This window comes from Mercenaria mercenaria, chromosome 9, assembly GCF_021730395.1.
Source record: "Mercenaria mercenaria strain notata chromosome 9, MADL_Memer_1, whole genome shotgun sequence".
In the NCBI taxonomy this organism is placed as follows: Eukaryota; Metazoa; Mollusca; class Bivalvia; order Venerida; family Veneridae; genus Mercenaria; species Mercenaria mercenaria.
In genome coordinates, this window is record NC_069369.1 from 75,855,918 (window position 1) to 75,883,647 (window position 27,730).

At 37.2% G+C, this 27,730-nt stretch overlaps 1 protein-coding gene across 5 annotated transcripts in view; it reads left to right on the forward strand.

Annotated features, from left to right (window-relative positions):
* The window catches only part of LOC123547499 (deleted in malignant brain tumors 1 protein-like), a 42,433-nt gene extending 18,164 nt beyond the window's left edge, over positions 1–24,269 (forward strand). For 2 of the 5 annotated variants that reach the window (XM_045334652.2, XM_045334654.2), the window contains 8 exons: positions 8,003–8,181; positions 8,546–8,687; positions 10,924–11,099; positions 11,770–11,911; positions 18,310–18,488; positions 18,861–19,002; positions 23,828–24,018; positions 24,171–24,269. In XM_045334652.2, the coding sequence (XP_045190587.2) occupies positions 8,003–8,181; positions 8,546–8,687; positions 10,924–11,099; positions 11,770–11,911; positions 18,310–18,488; positions 18,861–19,002; positions 23,828–24,018; positions 24,171–24,265 (1,246 nt within the window). In that variant the 3' untranslated portion in view covers positions 24,266–24,269. Of the gene's footprint in view, positions 1–8,002; positions 8,182–8,545; positions 8,688–10,923; positions 11,100–11,769; positions 11,912–18,309; positions 18,489–18,860; positions 19,003–23,544; positions 23,700–23,720; positions 23,792–23,827; positions 24,019–24,170 lie in introns of those variants that run through there. The other 3 variants (XR_006685662.2, XM_053551742.1, XM_053551743.1) reach the window with 3 other exon arrangements.
* The last annotated feature ends 3,461 nt before the right edge of the window (positions 24,270–27,730 follow it).

Genomic DNA, 27,730 nt, shown 5'->3' on the forward strand with positions numbered 1-27,730 from the left:
TCTCGGCGTATTATGTGAACACCCGTGGCAGCGGGCGGGCGGTCGGCATCCAAAGCATGTTCGCTTTCTAATTCAAACTTGCTGACAATGTTTGTGGACATTATATCTCAGCCAAGTATTATATCCACCCAACTCGCCAAATGGCTGTTGTAGGGAGGTTGCACCATATAATCTATTTAATACTGATTCGCAGAAAAACAACATTCAATGAATTAGGTATATTTCGTATGAAGTGAAACAAATATATAATAAAAAGGTTATTTAGGGCCTAACATTGTTCTGCATAATATATATTTACACTCATACCAAGCTGGGAAAATTCAGAAAAGGCAGGAATACAGTATTCAGTGAAATATTTTTAGTTTAAACTAAGATAAAAATAGTTATTCTATATCTGTTTTATCTATCCAATCGCGAACGTTCATTTGCAACACGTGACCGTACAATATATTACGGTATTTGGATGCACGTGCGTACAAAAATCCTGTATTTTCTGTATTTGGACGCACGCGCGTACAAAAAATCCTGTATTTTCTGTATTTGGACGGTTCAACAGTCCCATGTTAAACATACGATAAAGCCCGGAACGCGTGAAAATGTTCCGAATGTAAATCGGATGAAGTAGGCGCTCTAGGTACAGAGTTTGATTATGCGTCTTGAAATCTGGATTTAATTTGAGTTGTTTGTTTACAACACACATAAACGATTCAAGGGATAACAATGCTATTTGATTTAGATATTAAAACGTTCGTTAATAACCAAAAACTTAAAAATACAGTAAAAAGGATCATCAGATGTTGGAATATTTGAAAAGTCGCTAAAAGAAGCCGTTCCGGACGAAACCTAGAAATTGGTATTAGCCTTGACTGTCTGAATAGCTACCTCAGCAGTTTTTATTTAAAGGTTAAGAAACAAAATGGAGAAGATTATGAATGGCAGCGGACGGGCGGTCAGCATCCAAAACATGTCTGCTCTATCATTCAGTTTTCGTCGGATCTTCACCAAACTTGCTGACAATGTTTGTGGGCATCACATCTTGGCCAGTTTCGATAACAAGACAAATTGTCCCAGACACTCTTTGATTATAGTCCTTGAATTACTCGAAAAACGGGGAATTTAGCCTTGTCCGCTCTTTTAAGTCGAACCGTTTTCATCCGATCTTCACCAAACTTGCTGATAATGTTTGTGGGCATAATATCTCAGCCAAGTATTATTACCACCCAAATCGCCAAATGGCTGTTGTAGGGAGGTTGCACCATATACTTTTTTTAATGATGATACGCAGAAAAAACAACATTCAATGAATTACGTATAATACGTATGAAGTGTAATAAACATAGAATAAAAAGGTTATTTAAGGTCTAACATTGTTCTGTATAATATATATTTGCACTCATACCAAGCTGGGAAAAACTAGAAAAGGCAGGAATACAATATTCAGTGAAACATTTTTCATTTAAACTATTATTATAGTAAGATAAAATAGATATAGAATAAAACGGTTATTTAACATTGTACTGTACAATACGAGATATATTTGGACTCGTACCCAGCTGAGACTCGCCTAGCGGCTCGTCCAATATGGTTTTCTCAGCTGGGTACTCATCCAAATATATCTCCGTATTGTACAGAACAATGTTAAATAACCTAATAATATAGAATAAAAAGGTTATTTAACATTGTACTGTACAATACGAGATATATTTGGACTCGTACCCACCTGAGAAAATCATATTGGACGAGTCGCTAGGCTCGTCCAGTATGGTTTTCTCAGCTGGTACTCGTCCAACTATATCTCCGTATTGTACAGAACAATGTTAAACTAGAAGATGCTTTTGCAAAAAAGCGCATGTCTCCCCCAATGCAAAGTGGTATAGGCAAGAAGTCAATAGGAGTCAGGAGCGAAAGTCAAAGAGACACTGATGGTTGGCTGCAATAGGGATCATCTACTTGGCATGTCCAATCATCCTGCTAAGTTTCAACACTCTTGGCCTAGTGGTTCTCAAGTCACTGTTCAGGCTCCTGTGACCTTGACTTTTGATCAAGTGACTCCAAAATAAATAGGAGTCATCTACTCTACATGTCCAATCATCCTATTAAGTTTCAACATTCTAGGTCAAGTGGTTCTCAAGTTATTTTCCGGAAATGATTTCACATGACCAGGCCCCTGTGACCTTGACCTTTAATAGACTGACCCAAAAATCAATAGGGGTCATCTACTCTGCATGTTCAATTATCCTATGAAGTTTCAACATTCTGGATCAAGAGGTTCTCAAGTTATTGATCGGAAATGGTTATCAATGTTCAGGCCCCAGTGACCTTGACCTTTAACGGAGTGACCCCAAAATCGATAGGGGTCATCTACTCTGCATGAGCAATCACCCTATGAAGTTTCAACATTCTGGGTTGAGTGGTTCTCAAGTTACTGACCGGAAATTGTTTTCCATGTTCAGGCCCCTGTGACCTTGACCTTTAATAGAGTGACCCCAAAATTAATTGGGGTCATTTACTCTGTATGTCCAATTATCCTATAAAGTTTTAACATTCTGGGTCAAGAGGTTCTCAAGTTATTGATCAGAAACGGTTTTCCATGTTCAGGCCCCTGTGACCTTGACCTTTAACAGTGACCCCAAAATCGATAGGGGTCATCTGCTTTGCATGTACAATCATCCTATGAACTTTCAACATTCTGGATCAAGTGGTTCTCTAGTTATTGATCGGAAATGGTTTTCAATGTTCAGGCCCCTGTGACCTTGACCTTTGACGGAGTGACCCCAAAATCAATAGGAGTCATCTACTCTTCATGACCAATCATCCTATTAAGTTTCAACATTCTCGGTCAAGTGGTTCTCTAGTTATTGATCGGAAATGGTTTTCAATGTTCAGGCCCCTGTGACCTTGACCTTTGACGGAGTGACCCCAAAATCAATAGGCACGGGAGGGGATCCAACATATGTATTCCCAAATGGGCACCGCTTAAATTCATATGTTGTGCTTCCGGTAGTACATATGTGGTAAAAGAAATCCAAGAAGAAAAACAGGTGAGGTTTTTATTTGTGATTGAATTTTGTGGAAATGACATTGTTTTGCCAAAAAATCGCGATGCAGTGCAACCGACTATACATTAACTAGCACATAAGTGCATGTACCTTACCTGTATTTGTAGAAATGACAGAGAAAAACATATCCTTCGTGAAGCGGTATGACTGAAAATTAGCAATATTTTTATCAACAGATGGAAATATGTTGTAATTGCCCTGCACTTGCTTAAATTTTGCCCTCGAAACCTTCCGTATGCTAAACCCCATCCAGAAAAAAATATATATGGCGACCACTTTGCTAGAAAAATATTTTTGGGCGAAAAACCGAATGGGCTACATATGTTGTGCATGGGCTACATATGTGGTGCTTTAGAATTTTTAGAACTCCACAGATCTTGAGCTTAAATGGTACCTGGATAAAGAAACGAACTGGAAATACGTGCTAAGTATATGTCACATTATTCCAAAAATTATACCAGTACATGTATATTAAAGGGATAACATATTAGAAACGAGCACAAAGCTTAAAGTGACAGGTCCACAATATCGTATGTAAATGTAGTGGAAAGGCTGGGCCAGTAGTTCTGTATCGGGCAAACCAAAATAACTCCAGAAACACCCTGACCATAAAGTATTTATTACATTCTATTTCTGAGTCCGTTGCCCGAGACACAGATATTTTGCTCTATAACTCAGTTCACGGACAGACAAATTTTTCCACAGTTAACGATGCAAAATACCGCCGAAGATATATATAGAGGTGCACATGAACGGGTAAAGCAAACATGAAAAGAACACTAGATTCAAGAACATATAATTACGCAGACCGTATCAGCAACTAATGTACTATAAACCAAACTATACATGCATATTTCAGACATTCACAGGTCAGCACACATAAGCAACACATAAACGCCTTCGGATTTAGGAGAGATGCGTTGACTCCTAAGTGGAAATGTTCTACCACATCTAATATAAGCTTAAAGGTTTGCTCGTTTCTTATAAGTTATCCCTCGAAGTTCATACACATGTATATAATTTTTGGAATGATGTGACATATACTTGGCACGTATTTCCTGTTCGTTTCTTTATCCAGGTACCATTTAAGCTCAAGATCTGTGGAGTTCTAAAAAATCTAATGCACCACATATGTAGCCCATGCACAACATATGTATCCCATTCAGTTTTTCGCCCAAAATTATTTTTCTAGCAATGTGGTCTCCAAATATTTTTTCTTCTGGATGGGGTTTAGCATACGGAAGGTTGCGAGGGCAAAATTAAGCAGGCGCATGGTAATTAAACAACATATTTCCACCTGTTGATAAAAATGTTGCTTTTTTCAGTCATACCGCTTCACAAAGGATATGTTTTTCTCCGTCATTTCTACACATACAGGTAAGGTAAATGCACTTACATGCTAGGTAATGTATCCTCGGTTGCACTGCATCGCGATTTTTTGGCAAAACAATGTCATTTTCATAATATTCAATCACAAATAAAAATCTCACGTATTTTTCTGTGAAATGTTTTCCACATATGTACTACCGGAAGCACAACATATGAATTTAAGCGGTGCCCATTTGGAAATACATATGTTGGATCCCCTCCCGTGATAGGGGTCATCTACTCTTCATGACCAATCATCCTATTAAGTTTCAACATTCTGGGTCAAGTGGTTCTCTAGTTATTGATCGGAAATGGTTTTCAATGTTCAGGCCCCTGTGACCTTGACCTTTGACGGAGTGACCCTAAAATCAATAGGGGTCATCTACTCTTCATGACCAATCATCCTGTTAAGTTTCAACATTCTGGGTCAAGTGGTTATCTAGTTATTGATCGGAAATGGTTTTCAATGTTCAGGCCCCTGTGACCTTGACCTTTGACGGAGTGACCCAAAATCAATAGGGGTCATCTACTCTTCATGACCAATCATCCTATTAAGTTTCAACATTCTGGATCAAGTGGTTCTCTAGTTATTGATCGGAAATGGTTTTCAATGTTCAGGCCCCTGTGACCTTGACCTTTGACAGAGTGGCCCCAAAAACAATAGGGGTCGTCTACTCCAGCAGCTCTACAATCCTATGAAGTTTGAAGGTTCTAGGTCAAATGGTTCTCCAGTTATTGCTCGGAAATGAAGTGTGACGTACGGACGGACGGACGGACGGACAGGGCAAAAACAATATGTCTCCCCCAGAGGGGGGGGGGGGGGGAGACATAATAACCTAATAATATACACAGAACTTTTATAAAAGGGTATTGCTTAACTCCACATATCTCATATTTTAGGCTTAGATTTCTAAGAACGTTGCGTTGTATGAAACTCAGATTTTGAGTAGAAACGGGCTATTTGCATAATTGCATGCTTTATAAGACACACGCTACAAAAATGAAAGTCACAAGGCGACACGAAATACGTTCAAATAAGGAGTATGGCTGATATGCTGATCAAATCAGCAAAACAATTTTAGTGTATTTCTCATTGCTATTGAAAATATGGAAAATATTCAAGGTCGAAACAGCCTATATTCTCTCTTATTAACATTATTAAAGGGAAAGACAATGTTATTTTCATGTTAAATCCACCAATAATTACGCCTTTCAATGTCTGGTGTTTACGGACAATACATCTCTTAATGTCTCGTGTTTACCCGGCAATACGTTTATGAATATCTGGGTTTTAACTGGCAATACATCTATCAATGTCTAGTATCTAACAGACAATACATCCGTCAATGTCTGGTACTCACCCGGCAATACGGCTAACAGTGTCTGGTGTGTTTATCCGGCAATATGTTTATCAACGTGTGGTGTTTACCCGACAATACATATATTAATGCCTGGTATTTACCCAGCAATATATCTACCATTGCCTAGAATTTATCCAGCAACACATATATAAATGTCTGAAATTTACCGGACTACACATCTGTCAATGTCTGGTATTTACCCGACAATACATTTATCAATGTCTGGGTTTTACCGGACAGTACTACTTATGTCTTATGCGTGTATCAATGTCTGGTGTTTAGTCGACAATACATCCATCAATGTCTGGTATTTACTCGGCAATACGTCTAACAGTGTCTAGTATTTACCTGGCATTACATCTATCAATGTCTGGTGTTTTCTCGACAATACATCTATGAATGAATGGTATGTACCCGAAAAATATATATCAATGTTTTTATTTACCGGGCAATACTTCTATTAATGTCTAGAAGTTATTCTAGAACACATCCATCAAATATCTGGTATTTACCGGACTATACATCAATCAATGTCTTGTATTCCCGAGCAACACATCTATCAATTTCTAATATTTACCGGACAATACATCTATCAAAGTATGGTATTTACCTAATACAACATCTATCTATGTCTGGTATTTACCGGACAATACATCTATCAATGTCTGGTATTTACCCGACAACACATTTATCAATATCTGGTTTTTACAGGACAATACATCTAAATGTCTGGTATTTACCCGCCAATTCATCTATCAATGTCTGGTATTTATCCGACAATATAGTTATGAATATCTGGTATTTAGCCGACAATAAATCTATCAGTGTCTTGTATTTACCCAAGAATACAAAAGCTGTCAGCGTATGGTATTTACCCGCAATACAACTAGCAATGTCTGGTGTTTACTCGACAAAACGTGTATCAAAGTCTCGTATTTACGCGGCAATTCATCTATCAATGCCTAATATTTACCCGACAATAATCTATCAATATCTGGTATTTACCCGACAATAAAATATGTTATCTGGTATTTACCGGACAATGCATCTATCAATGTATGGTATTTACCCGGCAATACATCTATCAATGTCAGGTATTTACCCGACAATATATCTGTCAAAGTCTTGTATTTAGTCAACAATACATATATCAGTGTCTGGTATTTACTCGGCTGTACATCTATCAATATCTGATATTTACTGACTATACATTTATCAATGTGTGTTTTTTACACAGCTATACGTCTATTAGTGTCTGTTTTTACCCGACAATACATCCACCAATGTCTGGTATTAATCCGGCAATAAGTCTACCAGTGTCTGATAGTTACCCGGCCAAACATCAGTCAATGTCTGGTGTTTACCGACAATACATCTGTCAATGTCTGATATATACCCGGCAATACGTCTACAAGTGTCTGGTATTTTCCTGATAATACATCAATCAATGGCTACTGTTTACCCGTCAATACGTCTTTCAATGTCTGTTTTTTACAAAGCATTACACCTATCAATGGCTGGTATTTACCCGGCAATACATCTATAAATGTCTAGAATTTATCCAGTAAAATACATCTATCAATGCCTGGTATTGACCGTACAATTTATCAATGTATTGTGTGTACCCGACAATAAATATATCAATGTCTGGTATTATCCGACAATACATTTATCAATTTCTGATATTTACCCGTTAATACAACTATCAATATCTAATATTTACCAAACTATACATCTATTTATGTCTGGTATTTACCCAACAATTCATCTATCAATGTCTAGTATTTACCGGACAGTACATCTATCAGTGTCTGGTTCTCTCCGGCGTTACAGTGTTTGGTATTTACCTGAAAATACAAATGTACATTTATCAATGTTTGGTATTTAACTGACAATACATCTATTAGTGTCTGCTGTTTAGCCGGCAACACAACTTTAAGTGTCTGGTATTTATTGGACAGTATATCTGTCAATGTCTGGTGTTTACCCATCAATACATCTATCAATGTCTGGTATTTATCTGACAATTCATCTATTAATGTTTAGTATTTACCCGGTCATACATCCTTCAATATCTTCTCAGTATCCAATAGTACACCTAGCCAAACATTTTTTGTATGTACTTTAAAATACACCCGAAAATGTCTATATATAATGATATGTAGTGTATAGTATACTTGTATTATACTTCGCCAATTTGATAATGCTTTACAGAGACGTGAATCTAGCCGAGAAATATTCAGCAGCACATTACGGAAGAGGATCATTGCCAATCTTACTTGATGATGTTTCTTGCAATGGTTCAGAATTAAGCATAACTGAGTGCTCACACAACGCATGGAGTTTACACAACTGTAATCATGGAGAAGATGTTGGTGTAGCATGCCGCTCGCGTAAGTAATTTAAAAAATACATACGCTCCACATAATTATCATACCGGTAAATTGAAAATACTCTCATTACTTTGAAATGTTGGTCACATGACTCTGCTGCCAACGCCTTTTTTCCAGATTCCAGATTACAAATCGTTATAAGATATATTGGATTCAAGATAACGAATACAACACACAAGACAGCAATTTGAAGTGAATTTATATCGAATTTTGTATTCTTTTTACCGAAGTTTAATATAAACATAGATAGTCACAGTTAAAGACCCCATTGCCTTGAGCAGCAGATATTATTGGTCAGAAATCTTTTTTGATCAAACATTTTTTTTATCAAACTAAGATTTAGAACGAAAAATACATATTTCAGCTTCTGTACGCCTCGTAGATGGACCACATAGGCACGAAGGTAGACTTGAGATTTATCACAACGGAGAGTGGGGAGTTGTTTGTAACGATTCTATCAATGACAATGCGGCAAGTGTTGTCTGTAGGATGCTTAATTTTCCGGGGTAAATAACCAGTTTGGACCTATCTGCACCGTGATTAGTAGTAGCTGATGTCTGGAATTAACGACAAAATAGTATAACCATTAATATCAAATATTTACCAGTAGTACTCCCGAAAATATCTGGCATTTGCCAGGTAATACTACCAACAATATCAATAATTTTTGCAAGCAATACACCAGAAAATGCCTTATATTAACCAGCTTATGTTACTTTTAATATCAATTATTTACTCTGCAGTACACCCAAGAATTTCTGGTATTTGTCGAGTAAAATAACCAATTATATGTATGATTTACCCAGAAACACACCCAACAAATGTCTGGTATTTACCAGGCAATATATCCAGCAACGTCAGGTATTAATCCTGCATTCTAATTTGCTTGTTTCTGTTAAGTCACGCTTACGCTAAAATGACGTCGCGTTAACGTGCGATGACGTTAATGTTTGGTTGCGACCAAGAAAGAGCGGTACTATATTTATCTACTGTTTTAGACTAAGGGCATATTAGAATCGAAATTATGTTAAGCAAAATCGTGTTTACCTACTAGTAAATTAAATTACACTCAAAATCGGTTATACGTCACCAGAAAAATTTACATTGGCTACGCCCTCGTTAAGATATTCTGCATATGTATAACCTCTTTCCGTGTATTAAGAACGTTAAAACACGATTTTCTATACAATATTTATGTCTCCCCCATAGGTAGTCAAGCTTCGCTGCACAAATTGGCCGCAATAGCTAAAAATAAAAAAAATATCTTGTCCGGCTTTCATATGTCAAACTGCCGGCCGGATTTCGACGAAGCTTCACACGAGTGATCATTACCAACCCCAGTTGTGAATATCGCTGCACAAAATAGCCACCAGAACTAAAAATAGAAAAATCTTGTCTGGATTTTTCAGGTCAAACTGCTGGACAGATTTCGACGAAATGCCCTCACCTTCATGTATTAAATCCGTTTAAATCAACTGCAACTTATGTTTTTACTTCCGCTCTGCATACCAAAACATACGTCTCACTTTCATTCTCAGAATACATGGGGGGGGGGGGCGGTGATTTTGTGACAAAAAAGCACCTTCTAGTTCTTAGATATGTCTAACAATATCTTGGATTTACCCAAAATACGCCTAACAATGTATTTACTTTGAAAACACCTAAAATGGATTGTATTTTTCCGTTAACACACCCAACAATGTCAGGTGTTTTCCTGACAATACGCCGAACAATGTTCAGAAATACAGCATACAATGTTTGGTATTTATCCGGCAATACATCTAGTAATGTCTAGTATTTACCCAGCTATACACCTATCAGTGTATGGCATTTACCTTTTATTATTACCAAAATATCAATTATTTATCCAATATACACCAAAGAAATGTTTGATATTCATTTACACAGAAATACAACCAATAAGGTTAAGTATTTACCAAGAAATACATCGATCGACGTCTGGTATTTACACGACATTACAATGTTTTGTATTTACCCGTTAATATACATAACGATGCTTTGTATTTTACCGGCAATACATTTATCAATGTCTGGTATTTAGCAGGCAACGAATCTATCAGTGGCTTGTATAAAGCCGGTAATACTTCTATCAATGCCATTTTTTTACCCAGCAATACATCTACCAATGTCTGGTATTTCCCCAATAATACATCTATTATCCAGCAATATGTCTATTAATGTCTGCTAATTACCCGACTAAACGTATATCAAAGACTGATATTTACCCGGTTAAACTTCTACCAATGCCTAGCTTTATCCAGCAGTACAACTATCAATGTCTGATATTTACCCGATAATACATTTCCCAGTGTCTGGTATTTACCAGACAATATATCTATCAATGACTGGTATTTACCCGGCTATACATCTGTCTAGTATTAAATATCAATGCTTTGTATTTACCGGACAATGCATCTGTCAATCTATCAATGTCTGGTATTTGCCAGACAATATCTCAATCAATGTCATCAGTACATTTAGTACCAATAGTATATATTGGTACTAAATCTATAGTATCAATGTATAGTATTTACCCGGCTATACATCTATCAACGTTTGGTATTTAGCCGGCAATACATCTATCAATGTCTTATAAGCCATACACCTAACCCAACATTTTTTGTATGTACTTTAAAATACACCCGAAAATGTCTATATATAATAATAAGTAGTGTATAGTATATTTGTATTATACTTCGCCAATTTGATAATGCTTTACAGAGACATGAATCTAGCCCAGAAATATTCAGCTCATTATGGCGAGGGATCATTGCCGATATTACCGGTTGATGTTTCTTGCAATGGTTCAGAGTTACGCATAACTGATTGCTCACAAAAAGCATTGGGGTCATACAGCTGTAGTCACAGAGAATATGTTGGTGTAGCATGTCATCCACGTAAGTGATTAAAATTATATACCATATCCAGATATCAAACAAGAACAATGGCAAATACAATTAATTTAAACACTCTCATTACTACTTTGAAATGTTGGTCACATGACTGTGCTGTGAACACTTTCTGAAATTCCAGATTACAAATCGTTATCAGATACATTGGATCCGAGATAACAAACACGACTCAGATGTAATAGGAATTTGAAATGAATTTATACAATGTATATTGTTTTACATTCTTTTTACCGAATGTTAAAATAAACCGTGGCCGAATGGTTAAGGCGTCCGCCTCGGGATCGGGAGGTCGAAGGTTCGAGCCCCATGAGGATCGTTCGTCCTGGGGATGTTTGTCATGGGACTCGTTCCGAAATGGCCGGTTCGTGAGCCACGAGCTAGTTAAATGAATGGTTACCGGCTTCTATCTGCCTGGCGCCTGGCATAGTGGTAGGAGTTGGGAGGTAATTGGTACGCACAATAAAGGTGTCTCATAAGCCAAATTGGCTGGCCCTTTCAGTAGGGGTGACACTATAATAAACAAGACCTTTACCTTTACCTTTACCATAAATATTGGGCAGTCACAATTAAAGACCTAATTGGTTTGGGCAGCAGATATATTAAAAACGATATTATTCATCAAACTGAGCTTTAGCACGAAAAATGTAAATTTCAGTTCCAGTGCGACTTGTAAATGGACCACATTGGTACGAAGGCAGACTTGAGATTTATCACAATGGAGAGTGGGGAACTGTATGTGACGATTATTTCAGGGACAGTGCGGCAAGGGTTGTCTGTCGGATGCTTAATTTTCCGGGGTAAATAATCAGTTTGGCCCTATCTGCACCGTGATTAGTAGGAGCTTATGTCTAGTATTTACCAGTTTATATTTCCAATAATACCATGTATTTGCGCAGCAATACATCCGGCAATGTCTGGTATTGCCAGGTAATATTACTTTCCAATAATATCAATTAATCATATCCAGCAATACACACGGCAATGCCAATATCTGATATTTTCCAGGTAATATTACCAATAATGTCAATTATTTATCAAGCAATACACTGGACAATATCTGGTATTTACCAAGTTATATTACTAATAATATCAATTATTTACCCAGCAATACACCAATTAAATGTTTGGTGTTAATTTACATAGCAATACAACCAACAATGTCTGATATATACCAGGAAAGACATTAATCAATGTCTGGTTTTTACCCTAAAAATACATAATAATGTTTTGTATTTACGCTTTAATGCACCTAAAATGTTTTTATTTACCCGGCAATACATCTATCAATGTCTGGAAATTACCCAACAACACATTTATCAATGTCCTGTATTTACCCAGCAATACTTGTATCAAAGTTTGGTATTTACTCGGCAAAACGTTTATCGATGTCTGGTTTTCAACCGGCAATAAAACTATCAATATCTGGTATTTACCCGATTTTAGTTAAGTTGGTCTGCAGTTCGCAGTTCGCAGTTCGCGTTTCGAATTGCGAACTGCAAACTGGTCTGCAGTTCGCAGTTCGCAGTTCGCGATTCGAATTGCGAACTGCAAACTGGTCTGCAGTTCGCGATTCGAATTGCGAACTGTAAACTGGTCTGCACTTTACGATTCAAATGTCAACGTGCAGTCTGATCAACAATGTCCTGCACATTGCAGACAAGAATGTATTTCACAGTTGGTCTGCAGTTCTCGTTTCGAATTGCGAACTGCAAACTGGTCTGCAGTTTGCGATTCGTGTTGCGAACTGCAAATTAGTCTGCAGTTTACGATTCAAATTTCAAAGTGTGCAGTCTGATCAGCACTGCCCGGCAAATTGTAGACAAGAATGCATTTCACATTTGGTCTGAAGTTAGCAGTTCGCGTTTCGAATTGCGAACTGCAAACTGGTCTGCAGTTCGCGATTCGAATTGCAAACTGTAAACTGGTCTGCGCTTTACGATTCAAATGTCAACGTGCAGTCTGATCAACACTGTCCTGCGCATTGCAGACAAGAATGCATTTCACAGTTGGTCTGCAGTTCGCGTTTCGAATTGCGAACTGCAAACTGGTCTGCAGTTCGCGATTCAAATTCGAACTGCAAACTGGTCTGCAGTTCGCGATTCGAATTGCGAACTGTAAACTGGTCTGCGCTTTACGATTCAAATGTCAACGTGCAGTCTGATCAACACTGTCCTGCGCATTGCAGACAAGAATGCATTTCACAGTTGGTCTTCAGTTCGCGTTTCGAACTGCGAACTGCAAACTGGTCTGCAATTCGCGATTCGAATTCGAACTGCAAACTGGTCTGCAGTTTGAGATTCATATTGCGAACTGTAAACTGGGCTGCAGTTTACAATTCAAATTTCAAAGTGCAGTCTGATCAGCACTGCCCAGCGCATTGCGGACAAGAATGCATTTCATAATTAGTCTGCAGTTTGCATTTCGCGTTTCCAACTGCGAACTGCAAACTGGTCCGCAGTTCGCGTTCCGAATTGCAAACTGCAATCTTGTCTGTTGATTACAATAAAAATTTCAAAGTGCAGTCTGATCAGCACTTTCTTGTGCATTGCAGACAAGAATGCATTTCACAGTTGGTCTATAGTTCGCAGGTTGTGTTTCGAATTGCGAACTGCAAACTGGTCTGCAGTTCGCAGTTCGCGTTTCGAATTGCGAACTGCAAACTGGGATTCGTATTGCAAACTGTAAACTGGGCTACAATTTACGATTCAAATTTCAAAGTGCAGTCTGATCAGCACTGTCCAGCGCATTGCGGACAAGAATGCTTTTCATAATAAGTCTGCAGTTCGCGTTTCGCGTTTCCAACTGCGAACTGCAAACTGGTCCGCAGTTCGCTATCCAAATTGCAAACTGCAATCTTGTCTGCTGATTACAATAAAAATTTCAAAGTGCAGTCTGATCAGCACTTTCTTGTGCATTGCAGACAAGAATGCATTTCACAGTTGGTCTATAGTTCGCAGTTTGTGTTTCAAATTGCGAACTGCAAACTGGTCTGCAGTTCGCGTTTCGAATTGCGAACTGCAAACTGGTCTGCGGTTCAAGATTCAAAATAAAAATATATTTGAACGTTACTCTTATACTTTTAAGTAATAGGTCAGTATTTGCTAAATATAAAATTTTGAGCCGTGCCATGAGAAAATCAACATAGTGGGTTTGCGACCAGCATGGATCCAGACCAGCTTGCGCATCCGCTCAGTCTGGTCAGGATCCATGCTGTTCGCTAATGGTTTCTCTAATTGCAGTAGGCTTTAAAAGTGAACAGCATGGATCCTGACCAGACTGCGCGGATGCGCAAGCTGGTCTGGATCCATGCTGGTCGCAAACCCACTATGTTGATTTTCTCATGGCACGGCTCATTAATGTTAATGGTCTGCATTTCCTCCCTCTTCAGTAGAACTGCAAAGTGCCGGCAAGTCTGCGGCTCCTAGTTTTCGATTCGAACTACGAACTGCAAACTGGTCTGCAGTTCTCAGTTCGCAGTTCGCAATTCGTAGTTCATAATTCGAATTGCGAACTGCAAACTGGTCTGCAGTTCGCAGTTCACGATTCGAATTGCGAACTGCAAACTGGTCTGCAGTTCAAGATTCAAAATGAAAATGAATTTGAAGGTTACTCTTATACTTTAAAGTAATAGGCAAGTGTTTGCTAAACATAAATGTGAAAAGTCTGCACTTCCTCCCTCTCCATTAGAACTGCAGACAAGAATGCATTTCACAGTTGGTCTACAGTTCGCAGTTTGCGTTTCGAATTGTGAACTGCAAACTGGTCCGCAGTTCGCAGTTCGCCTTTCGAATTGCGAACTGCAAACTGGCCTGCAGTTCGCAGTTCGCGATTCGAATTGCGAACTGCAAACTGGTCCGCTGTTCGCAGTTCGCCCTTCGAATTGCGAACTGCAAACTGGCCTGCAGTTCGTAGTTCGCAGTTCGCAGTTCGCAATTCGAATTGCGAACTGAAAACTGGTCTGCAGTTCGAGATTCGTACTGAGAACTGAACACTGTGCTGTAGTTTACGATTCAAATTTCAAAGTGCAGTCTGATCAGCACTGTCCAGCAAAATGTAGACAAGAATGCATTTCACAGTTGGTCTGCAGTTTGCAGTTCTCAGTTCACGTTTTCAAATGCGATCTGCAAACTGGAAAAGTAAAGAAGAAATGAAAAATCTTGAAATGGAGCTTCTCTATCTTGCAGGATTTTTTCCAATGAATTTAGTAACATTTTTATGGAGGAGCCGCCCGTATCAATTACCGGTGACGAATATAGATAAGCTTAAATATAAACAATGAAAACATGTAGAAGTTATAGCATGTTTGTCACGGGATGTAACATTTCATGTTCTTTAAACTTAATAGTGACGTGCGCCGCGCATAGCGGGGAACTAATACTTTTCCCTGGCGGTATCGTCTGCTGTTTAATTGAATTGGATATCCTCGGCAATGAACGTGTTATTACGAATATTAACGGAGATGTCCGAGGCACTTCATCCTTGCCCGTACAGTCTTTGTGAATTCTTGTCATGTAGGTTACATTCTACCAATTCAATTCCTTATTTATTTCATATTAATAACAAAACATTCAGACCTCATTTTCAGCACTTTAGAGCATTTCATTGATATGAAACCATATATGTTCATTTAGTATAACATGTCTTCTTATCAAAAGTAGAAAATATTGACATGTTATGTTGTATATAAGAAAAATAATCTGTTCTGAGAAACATCACCTCTAAAAATGCCCCCATGAAAACAGCCGTTTAGCAATTACGCGTAGGTAGACATTTTTCGCAAAGAATAAAACTTATTCCAGGAAATTTACAATGAAAATGGTCTAGATCTATTCTCAATACAATAAGCAATAAACATAAGCCAAAAATTTAACTGTCACCTCCTCATGTCACTCATTATACCAGACTTCATCCATAGCATGGAACTACATTTTGGACTACTTCACATGTAACACTGAGTAGTCACTTCCGGTTTGGTGTAATCCGTCCTGTATGACCAATCTTCTTGGTTTGTTTTATGAGTATAAAGGAGAGCTAGAATGAGAGAAAGAAATTCACTGGTGTTCTCTTAGTACCTTTTACTGCCAAATTCCTTCTACGCTCAGAGTAGTTAATGTACTCTTACGAGCAATACAGTAAAATTCATAGAAAACTAAACTGAATTAAAATCATTTAGAATTCTTATGATTACTTCAATTAATTCACCAGTCGGTGTGGCAAGGAATATTTTGAAATATCTTTAATATTGTAGTTTGTATTTCTTTACAGAGCGCGTGAATTTTTTATTATTTTTTTTTGGTGAAAACATTGTATTATTTTATCTTTATTTTATCAGTTGATATATATTATAACATGTTTCAATGTAAAGACATTTACACCCATTATAAGGATCGTCTACAGCCAAGTATGGCCTAATGTAACTCTTGAATGGCTTAAAGCCCAACCCGTTTACTGTCATAACATTTTTTCTTATGGAATGTTTTTAACTCAAATACATTTCTATTGTATTTAGGACTTATTAAAAGGTCATAAAGCACATGAACTGACATATAAAAAATAAAATAAAAAAATCTTGTGCAGCTTTTGCAGTAGTGCGTTGTTCCTGTAAAATAATTCAGCTTTACATTGTGTGATTTCTATTACAGTACATGTGCCATTGATAAGTAATTTGAATTAAATTGTCCATAACTAATTGGAACGACGACATTTTTGTCGCAGTCGCAATTATGCACTCGGCACTAAGACCTGCATGATTGGTCAACATACCTTAAATGGGCGTAAGAAGAGAGTTGTGTTGTTTGTCTGTGCAAAATGTAACCAATCAAAGTGTTTAAATGATCCAATGGGGCTTTGAAGAGTGCTGACATAATCCCCAAGTCTTGTATAAAAGACATGCCCGCCATTTACAGACGCATTGTGATAGCATTATGAAAAGCATTCTTGTCCGCAATGCGCTGGACAGTGCTGATCAGACTGCACTTTGAAATTTGAATCGTAAATTGTGTCCCAGTTTACAGTTCGAAATACGAATCCCGAACTGCAGACCAGTTTGCAGTTCGTAATTCGAATCGCGAACTGCAGACCAGTTTGCAGTTCGCAATTCGAAACGCGAACTGCGAACTACAGACCAGTTTGCAGTTCACAATTGGAAACACAAACTGTGAACTATCGACCAACTGTGAAATGCATTCTTGTCTGCAATGCGCAAGAAAGTGCTGATCTGACTGCACTTTGAAATTTTTATTGTAATCAGCAGACAAGATTGCAGTCTGCAATTTGGAACGCGAACCGCGGACCAGTTCGCAGTTGGAAACGCGAAATGAGAACTGCAGACTAATTATTAAATACATTCTGGTCCGCAATGCGCTGGACAGTGCTGATCAGACTGCACTTTGAAATTTGAATCGTAAACTGCAGATTAGTTTGCAGTTCGCAACACGAATCGCGAACTGCAGACCAGTTTGCAGTTCGCAATTCGAAACGCGAACTGCAGACCAACTGTGAAATGCATTCTTGTCTGCAATGCGCAGGACAGTGTTGATCAGACTGCACGTTGAAATTTGAATCGTAAACTGCAGACTAGTTTGCAGTTTGCAACACGAATCGCGAACTGCAGACCAGTTTGCAGTTCGCAATTCGAAACGCGAACTGCAGACCAACCGTGAAATACATTCTTGTCTGCAATGCGCAGGACAGTGTAGATCAGACTGCACGTTGACATTTGAATCGTAAAGTGCAGACCAGTTTACAGTTCGCAATTCGAATCGCGAACTGCAGACCAGTTTGCAGTTCGCAATTCGAATCGCGAACTGCGAACTGCGAACTGCAGACCAGTTTGCAGTTCGCAATTCGAAACGCGAACTGCGAACTGCGAACTGCAGACCAACTTAACTAATATATTTACCCGACAATACATCTATCAATGCTTTGTATTTAACCGACAATATCTCTATTAATGTCTTGTATTTACCAGACAATACATCTATCAATGTGTTGTATTTACCCGACAATTCATCTATCAATATCTGTAATTTTCCCGGCAATACATCCTTCAATGTCTTCTCATTACCCAGCCATACACCTTACCTAACAATTTCTTGTATGTACTTGAAAATACACCCGAAAATGTCAATACATAATGATATGTAGTATATAGTATACTTGGATTATACTTCGTCTATTTGATAATGCTTTACAGAGACGTGAATCAAGCCGCACACTATTCAAGAGCAAAATATGGCGAGGGATCATTGCCGATCTTACTTGATGATGTTATTTGCTCTGGTTCAGAATTAAGCATAACTGATTGCTCACACAACGCATGGGGGTCACACAACTGTGGACATACAGAAGATGTTGGTGTTACATGTCTCCGGGGTAAGTAATTGGGGGAAAAACATATACGCTCCACATATCAAGTAAGAACAATTGCAAATACTAGTACCAGTAAATTGAAAATACTCTCATTACTTTGAAATGTTACTATGCTGCATACACTTTCTGAAATTCCAGATTACAAATCGTTATCAGATACATTGGATCCAAGATAACATATACGACACACATGTAATGGAAATTTGAAGTGAATTCATATATAATTTTGTATTCTTTTTACCGAAGTTAAAGATAAACATGATTATTGAGCAGTCACAGAGACCTCATTGCTTTGGGCAGCAGATATCATTGGTCAGAAAACTACATGTACCTTTTTATAACACTAAACTTTAGCATGAAAAATACACATTTCAGCTCCTGTACGCCTCGTAGATGGACCACATAGGCACGAAGGTAGACTTGAGATTTATCACAAAGGAAAGTGGGGAGCTGTTTGTGGCGATTCTTTCAATGACAATGCGGCAAGAGTTGTCTGTCGGATGCTTATTCCTACGGGGTAAATAATCAGTTTGAACCTTTCTACAACCGGATTACTAGCAGTTGATGCTGTAGATGAATTGTTGTGCATTTCCTCTTCGAAAAATGTCCTTATACATTGTATTACACATGTACTTTACTGCATCTTTGTTACATAAATATCTTTATTAAATACCTATATAAATTCTGTAGAAACTCAGCCTGTATTTCACAATTAAATTTGAACAGACAGACAAAAATTCCGTATTGTACCTTTTAAATTCCGTATTGTACCTTCCATATTGTATGCTCCGGACTATTTTCATTTATATGCATGACCCGACACATTTCTATAAATAGCGCACATAAAAACTTCACTAAGTTCCATTTAATATCGATAAACATTGAAGATTTCGTTCAAGAACAAAACAAGAATCAAAATGGTAAAGGTATATAATAAAAGGGTCATTATAACAGTAGCTAGATCTGGGACTTTGTATTCGGCTCTCGTGGATTTTGCAAGGTCGGATCACACTCGGCGCTTGCGCGCCTCGTGAGACCCGATCTTGCAAAATCCACTCGAGCCGAATACTGCATCCCAGATCGAGCTACTGTTATAATAACCCTATTATATTTCCTTCCTCTCGTACTTACATTGATCTCGTAGGTATAATACAATACAACCTCTCCAGAGCGGCCCTCTCTTAAGCAAAAACCTCTCTATAACAACATCATTAAAATTTCCCTAAGCTGAAATATACTATCAAATATACCTCTCCAGAACAACAACCTCTACATAACAGTAAATATTTGTATCTCCCAAAGGGTGTTGCTCTACAGAGGTTGCATTATATATCTAAAAGTGGCAGAGAGCTCGATCCAAAATTTGAATGTTCGCCGTCCGACTAATCCATTAATATCTTTTCAGACTCCCTGTATGATACGGGACAATTATTAATTGAAAAAAATATCGGTTGAAACGCTAGTGTATGTACAAAATGCACTGATTGTGTTTAAAGTATATATCGGCATCCGAACGTGATTAAAGCGCGCATGATAAAGGTATTACGAACTTACCCAATTTATTTCAGTCATAAATAAAAAAAAAAACATGCTTCATGCCATACTTTCATTTCTGATCAGATTAGTAAATGGATAAATACTAATGCTTTTGCACAATCGGAATTCAATAAGGTATCCTATCCACAAATGAGCAAGTTCTATATTACAGGGCAATTAAAATATACCAAATATTGATGCCTGGTAAGCTCATATTACTTTAGTATCATTTGAAAATGTATTGTCTACTGAAAAAGAAAATATAAATTACGTGTAGAAGTTTTATCCTTTTTTTTAATTCATAGTTTTCTATGATACTGCAACAGAAATCCAGCTATTACAGAACATGTATTATAATCATTATTTTCCAGATTTTGGTATTGCTCTTTTCATCTATAAAATAAACGTTCGAAAGCGCTGTACTGACTACATATAACGGAATGATAAGAAAACGTAATACAACATAAACGTATATTAAAAGTATCAGCATTAAAATTACCAGAGAAAGTTAGCTAAAATCAGGTTTGACTATACATAATAATTATACTAGATATTATAAAAAACAATAAACAACAATAAAATATCTTCTATTGCACAGTCTTACAACAGCTTGCAGCTTAGTTTCCATAGATCTTGATGAAAAAGTGTGTGTTTTAATGACCTTTTGTAAATTAATTGCCATACCTTCGGTGCAGCTGATGAAAAACGACGATCACCGCAGCTTTTTGGAACAACTAGTTGTTTTTAGTTGTTCTTGGATCTAAATTATTTTGCTGGCCGATAGAGTTCTAGCAAGTCTTTTACATATACTGGTGATTGGTCATGCTTTGTATGTGTGAACTAGAATTTTAAAGTCCACTCTGTGAGTAACTGGTATCCAATGCAGTTCTTTTAAGACCGGTGTAATGTGGTCATAACGCGATTTTCTCGTTATGATGCAAACTGCAGTTTCTGAAGAGTTTGAAGTCCATTCAACGAGGTCTTTGGAACACCATACAAGAGCGCATTGCAATAATCAAGGCTTGACGTGACGAGAGAATTTACTAGCGATTTGGTAGCATCTATATCTAGATATTTCGGGATGTGCCCTAATTGACGTAACTGTCCGTATCTTGATCTACAACCTGAGTAAAATGTTTTTCCATGCTCATTTTGGAATCTTAAAAAACACTAAGATTCTTTATACATTTAGATAGTTTAATGTTTCCTTATTCAAAATTCACAGAAATTTTCGTTTCTTTGAGATGTAAATACAAGACCAGTTTTATTGGCATTGATATGCAAGTAAACTGTGTGAGCTTTCTGTAAATCCCATGATCTACTGTCAGAGTTGTGTTTTTTTTTTCATATGCGTTCGAGTTTTCGTTTCAAATATTTGGCTTCGTGTAGTTCTTCATTATACCATGGACATGTCGGTCTAAGCACTACTGTTTTTGTAAGCAAAGGGGCGTACTCGTCAACATTGGAAATTATCACATTTGTGTTGAAAATCTCCAAAGATTTTATTTCGTTACTGAATGTTTCAATATCGATGGATCTCAACTTTCGAAAGGTCACAGCTTTCCTTATTGGAGCTGGGTTTTCTGCTCGAGTATGAAATATCACAGCGAGATGGTCACGTGATATCTTTCCATCAGAATCAGATAGTCCTGGGCTAGTAACTTGTATATTTGATACAATGTTGTCAGTGTCTCTTGTGATAAGCATATCCAAAGTATGTCCCGCGACATGTGTTGGTCCTCGAACATGTTTTTCAATACCAAATGTTTCTAGATAGCTGTTGAAATTAGAAGCGCCACGATCTGTAGGCATGTCTAGATGGATGTTTAAGTCACCGACAATAACTATTGGCTTGTCAATGGTTGCGTAATTTGAAAGAAACAGGGGCCATTCATGCTCAAGGAAGTCAGTAGTACTGAAACCGTTCTGTTGTGACGGCGGTGGTCTGTATATGACTGAAAGACGCAAGGAGTTCTTATTTATAGCAATATTACAATTAATGTCCTCAAACGTTGAGGCCCGCCCGCTTAGCTCAGTAGGGAGAGCGTTGGTCTACGGATCGCGGGGTCGTGAGTTTGATCCCCGGGCGGGGCTTATGTTTTCCGTGACGATTTGATAAAAGACATTGTGTAGAGGTAGACCCTAAAATTTTCAATGATAGTTATACATTAAATAAATTCTAGAAATTTATTTCCAAGTCCTTGAAATAACCAAAAATGATTTCATAAATGTGAAGTTTATGATAGTTTTGTTAACATCAATAACAGAAGTTTTAATTTTTAATTTAAAGTTGTGATCCACAAAGAATGACAACTCTTGCCTTGGGCTAGTACTTATAAGCAGAGATATCTATTAGTTTACTTCCCTTGTAATTACACAATTGAGCGGAAAATGAAAACTGTTTTAGACACAATATCATACTTTTTTTGCACAACAAAAACATTTAGGATTTATTCATTTGTGTTTTACCGCTCAAAACATGGTTCCTATGATTCTGTCAACTTACATTATGGTAAAAAATTAACTTTTAACAAGCCAATAATAAAATGAAGTACCAGTAGGTAAATGATAGTGCAGATAATACAGTTTTGCTTGTATCAAAATCGTGAAAATGTCACAATAGAAGCACTTTTGTAATACAGAACACCTGGTAGGATTAGTAAAGGTGCAATTATATTGATCTCTATTTCCTATGCCTACATTGTGTCTGAAATCATTCGTCCTCCACCTCTGATTCATGTGGGGAAGTTGGCAGTTACTTGCAGAAAACGTTGAGAAATGCCCGTCACCGGAAAATGTCAGCATTTTGAATTTTATATTGGCCTTATAAATAATAGTGACACCACCTCCGCGCATTATTCCGGGACGAGGGACTTGCTTTATGGGACAAGCTCACTACTGCATGTTGTTTCCACCGTACTACCAAGCCATGTCTCTGCAACGGCAACAACGTCGAAATAGTTTGAAAGGATAATATCGCAAAGGACTATTGTTTTTCACAGATCTTGGGTTTATAGAACATACTTTAAGCGCTTTCTGACGGTTTGCAATGTTGAGAGATTCACGTTTTATCTTTGTAATATTATTGATGTTATGCGTATTGTTGTTCATATTTGTGAAACGTTTTGATTGAGTCATTCCTTGTGGTAAAGTTTGCAAATTATTTTCGTTAACTTCTTGATTATTATCGCATGTCCTTATCACATGATTTTTACCACCTCTCTTTCCTCTTTTGTATTTTTGAATACGTAACTGCTTGGTTTGTTTCAAGACAATAGTATTAGGTCGACTACTATGGGCAGTCATTTATTTTCCAATATTGTATAAAGTTGATCTTTCATATCTAATCCGCATTGATATATATTGTTCAATCATCTCTGCTGTAGGCAAAATGCACCTGTATAAAATGTCACAATAATTTCCACTTTTGCTTTTAAATCGAAATTACTCAAAAACACACAATAAATCCAAATAGTAAAAACAAAAATATAATTCTAGTTATTTTCTGTTCACATCTGCCCAGTTACATCAGTCTACATAGAGCACAAACACTTGAAAACAACCAAAACTTAGGAGCTCAGAAGTATGCAGCCTACACCTGGAGCAGTACAATATGCCATCAGAATTATGATTTCGCAGTTATGGTTGTGTAGTGATTCGTGCACATAATTATGGTCATCTTATTTACAACTCTTTCAGCTGATACGAAGGGTCACCAGGAATCGAAATGTTATCTATCTTTGGATCGGATACCTTAAATGCTGTGTAAGGTATAGTCAGTTATCACAGTGTTGTTTTTTTTCAAGGATTGAGTATTATGTTATTTCAAACACAACGTATGTTATTTCAAACACAACGTATGGTGAAGGACCTGTGCACATTCGTTTGGATGATGTAAACTGCGATGGTACTGAGTCAGATATCTTTGATTGCTTACATGTCAGCTCGGGACCGGAAGACTGCCATAGTGGGGATGTTGGCGTTTCTTGTTTTTCAGGTATTTTTGACAATATACAATAACTATATAGAAAATGGTGCAACAGTTTTTATTTCATTTTATCTGAGAACAAAATAGTTAAAACAATGTTAAGTGATGTCATTTTACACAAAAAATAAAACATACTATATGCGTTTAAATATATCATTTAGGGCTTGCTGTTCGTCTTGCTGGAGGAAGTTCAGACAGCGGTCGTGTGGAGATATCTTTGGATGGATCAACCTGGGGTACTGTGTGTAACGATTAATTTACCGACAATGGTGCTAAAGTGGTTTGCAGAATGTTGGGACTTTCCTTGTAAGTAAAATAAGTCATAGTAACCACAACAAATATATTGATAATTGCGATTTAAAAATAATCTCAATATCAAAAGTTTTAAAACAGATAGCAACGTCTTTATAATCTAGTCATAAGATGAACCAAATATCATTAAAGTTTATGCAAAGAACATCTACATCCCTGCTGTTTTACAGCATATTGTTACCGCGTTACCAACACAGTAGTTAACTTTATAAATATTTAGTCACCTACAGCCGTATTCTTTTTATCAATGCATATTTCCTCTAACCCGACAAAGCGCTTTGGTTCATTTTTTTTTATTTACAATTACGAAAACATTAAAATACTTTCTCTTTTACGAAAATGTGATGTAATTCTGGACATATTTTATGGTTACTTATATGAGCTGCACCATGAGAAAACCAACATAGTGCATTTGCGACCAGCATGGATCCGGACCAGCCTGCGCATCCGCGCAGTCTGGTCAGGATCCATGCTGTTCGCTTTCAAAGCCTATTGCAATTAGAGAAACCGTTAGCGAACAGCATAGATGCGCAGTCTGGTCAGGATTCATGCTGGTATCAAATACACTATGCTGGTTTTCTCATGGCGCGGCTTAATTATCATGTTACAGCATTACGATCAAATATGTGTACATAATGCTGATTCTTTATGTTTATTTTTCTGTATGAAAATCATTAAATGTGGTTCCTTTTGACTGCTAGTTAGCGTGCCTCTCCTTGAATTATACATTACAAAGTAATTTAATACAGCATATTTCCTTCCAGAGATTACTTTTCATGATGAAACATTCACTTTCGATGTTTGTCAGACTCATTTTCTTTACATAATGCGAATTATGTAATGCTCAACATGAAAATGTGTTGGATATTATTACAATCGAACGATGTATTATGCTTTTTTTTGCAGAGGTGGGTTATTTCATCTACTTATATTCTGTACCATATTAGTATATCTTTTCACAATTTTGTAGAACCAATGCGAGTTATTATACGGCTGGTGGTGGCAGTGGAGACATCTTTCTCGACGATGTTAGATGTAGTGGCACAGAGAGCAGTCTCTTATCCTGTTACCACCCGGGATGGGGCGAACACAACTGTGGCCATCATGAAGATGTAGGAGTCAGATGTCCTCCATAACAGATATTTAATCAGTCTACAAGTATCAGTGTTCAAACATCTGAAGTACTCTTTGATTTGAAATAAAGTTTACGATAAGGGAAACTAACCTGTTTTGTTTCATTACTTTCAGACAATATATTGTTAGGAAGAAGCACAACAACTTATTATTTTGCAAAACTAGATTGATCACTATACTTTACTTGCATCCTAACTGTCTCATGACAAAAAAGACTTATTCAGATTTTCCAGTCAAAACTGTTATCGGTTGCTGTGAAACTGTTTGTTAAGATCTGAAATAGTAAATAATACCAAATATTTTCAAAAGATGCAGATGCGAGCGAAAGTGTCCCTACGTCTTAATGGATTATTATAGTAGCCAGATGTGCAATACACGAAATGTATATATTATACGAAATATATTGGAGTATGATAATGAAATGAAATCACACATAATACTTAGGTAGTTACTTAAGTTCAGAAGTGAGATATCAGTCAGACCTCAGATTTATTTATTTTGTTGGGTTTAACAGTTATAGGTCATGTGGCGACTTTTCATCCGGGTAGAACCACCGACCTTCCGTAAGCCAGCTGGATGGCTTCCTCACATGAAGAATTCAACGCCCCGAGTGGGGCTCGAACCCACATCGATGAGGGGCAAGTGATTAGAAGTCAGTGACCTTAACCACTCGGCCACGGAGGCCCCATCAGACTTCAGAGTACTTCAAGCTAGATGTATTAACAAAAATAAATAAGATAGATAAACTGCGGACAAATGAACACTACAAGTTAAACAAAGTTTATTAGACACCCGGAAGTGCATCACAAGACCCTTCAACCACACTGAGCTGGTTTCAGAAGCCAGTACCAGCTGGCTTTCATCAACCGTGGTATCTTTTAACTGGTAATGATAGTCTCATGAAAGGTTGGGAAGGACTCTGGAAGTAACTGACCCAGTATCATGTGTTATTTTTCATGGAATCATAATCATACTTCAATAATTTCGTATAATTTATCCATTCCATCTCGAGCACATACTAAGATCATTATCTTCTCAGTTCCTGTTATGACCCGCCCGCTTAGCTCAGTAGGTAGAGCGTCGGTCTACGGATCGCGGGGTCGCGAGTTCGATCCTCGGGCGGGGCGTATGTTCTCTGTGACTATTTGATAAACGACATTGTGTCTGAAATCATTAGTCCTCCACCTCTGACTCATGTGGGGAAGTTGGCAGTTACTTGCAGAGAACAGGTTTGTACTGGTACAGAATCCAGGAACACTGGTTCTAGGTTAACTGCCCGCCGTTACATGACTGAAATACTGTTGAAAAGCGGCGTTAAACCCAAAACAAACAAACAAACAAACAGTTCCTGTTATGTCTTGTTAATTACTGTGTTATCATGTTGACTTGCATTGCTATCATATCTGACGTATGTACTCTTTTGTCATAGTGACGTTTCATTTTGTTAAACGATCATCCTATTTTCAAAAGAGCTCTAATCTTGGGGTTTTAACACATTTGCCAGTGAATGGTAGCTATTTAAAATCTTTCTCTAGTTACTTAAGTCAATACATGTATATAAGATTGTACCTGTTTGATTTTGTTTTTGTAATATATTGCTATTTAAAATCTTTCTCTAGTTACTTAAGTCAATACATGTATATAAGATTGTACCTGTTTGATTTTGTTTTTGTAATATATTTTTATTTCCAAATAGGTACAGTACATTTACAATAAATACATCAGTCACAGTTATTTCTTACCAATATTGAAAAACAGTAAATTCTTAATTAATATTCAGTATTCATTATTTATTATAAATAACTCTATTATTGAAAATAACTGTGATAAAAGGGAAGGAAAGTAAAAAAAAAATAAAAATAAAGGAGAGGAGTTTTCTATTGTTCACCTGAAAAAAAAGATCAGAAAGTTTATTACCTTTCTATTTTGTCCGCTTACTAAAAGACCGAAACTGATTATTTCTAAATTAGAGTATACTGAAATGTTTAAGACCCTTAGGAACTCAGATAATCTATTCCACATATATTGAGCATATTAGCATTTCCAAACTATGGTTAATTTGAACACTTGTCGGTAGACATTTTTCCATTTTATTTCTTCTTTTACATCTTCCCATTTTGCTTCATTTTTTAATTTTCCCCTTTTTTCATTTGAGCCGCACCATAAGAAAACCAAAATAGTGCATTTGCGACCAGCATGGATCCAGACCAGCCTGTGCATCCGCGCAGTCTGGTCAGGATCCATGCTGTTCGCTAACGGTTTCTCTAATTGCAAT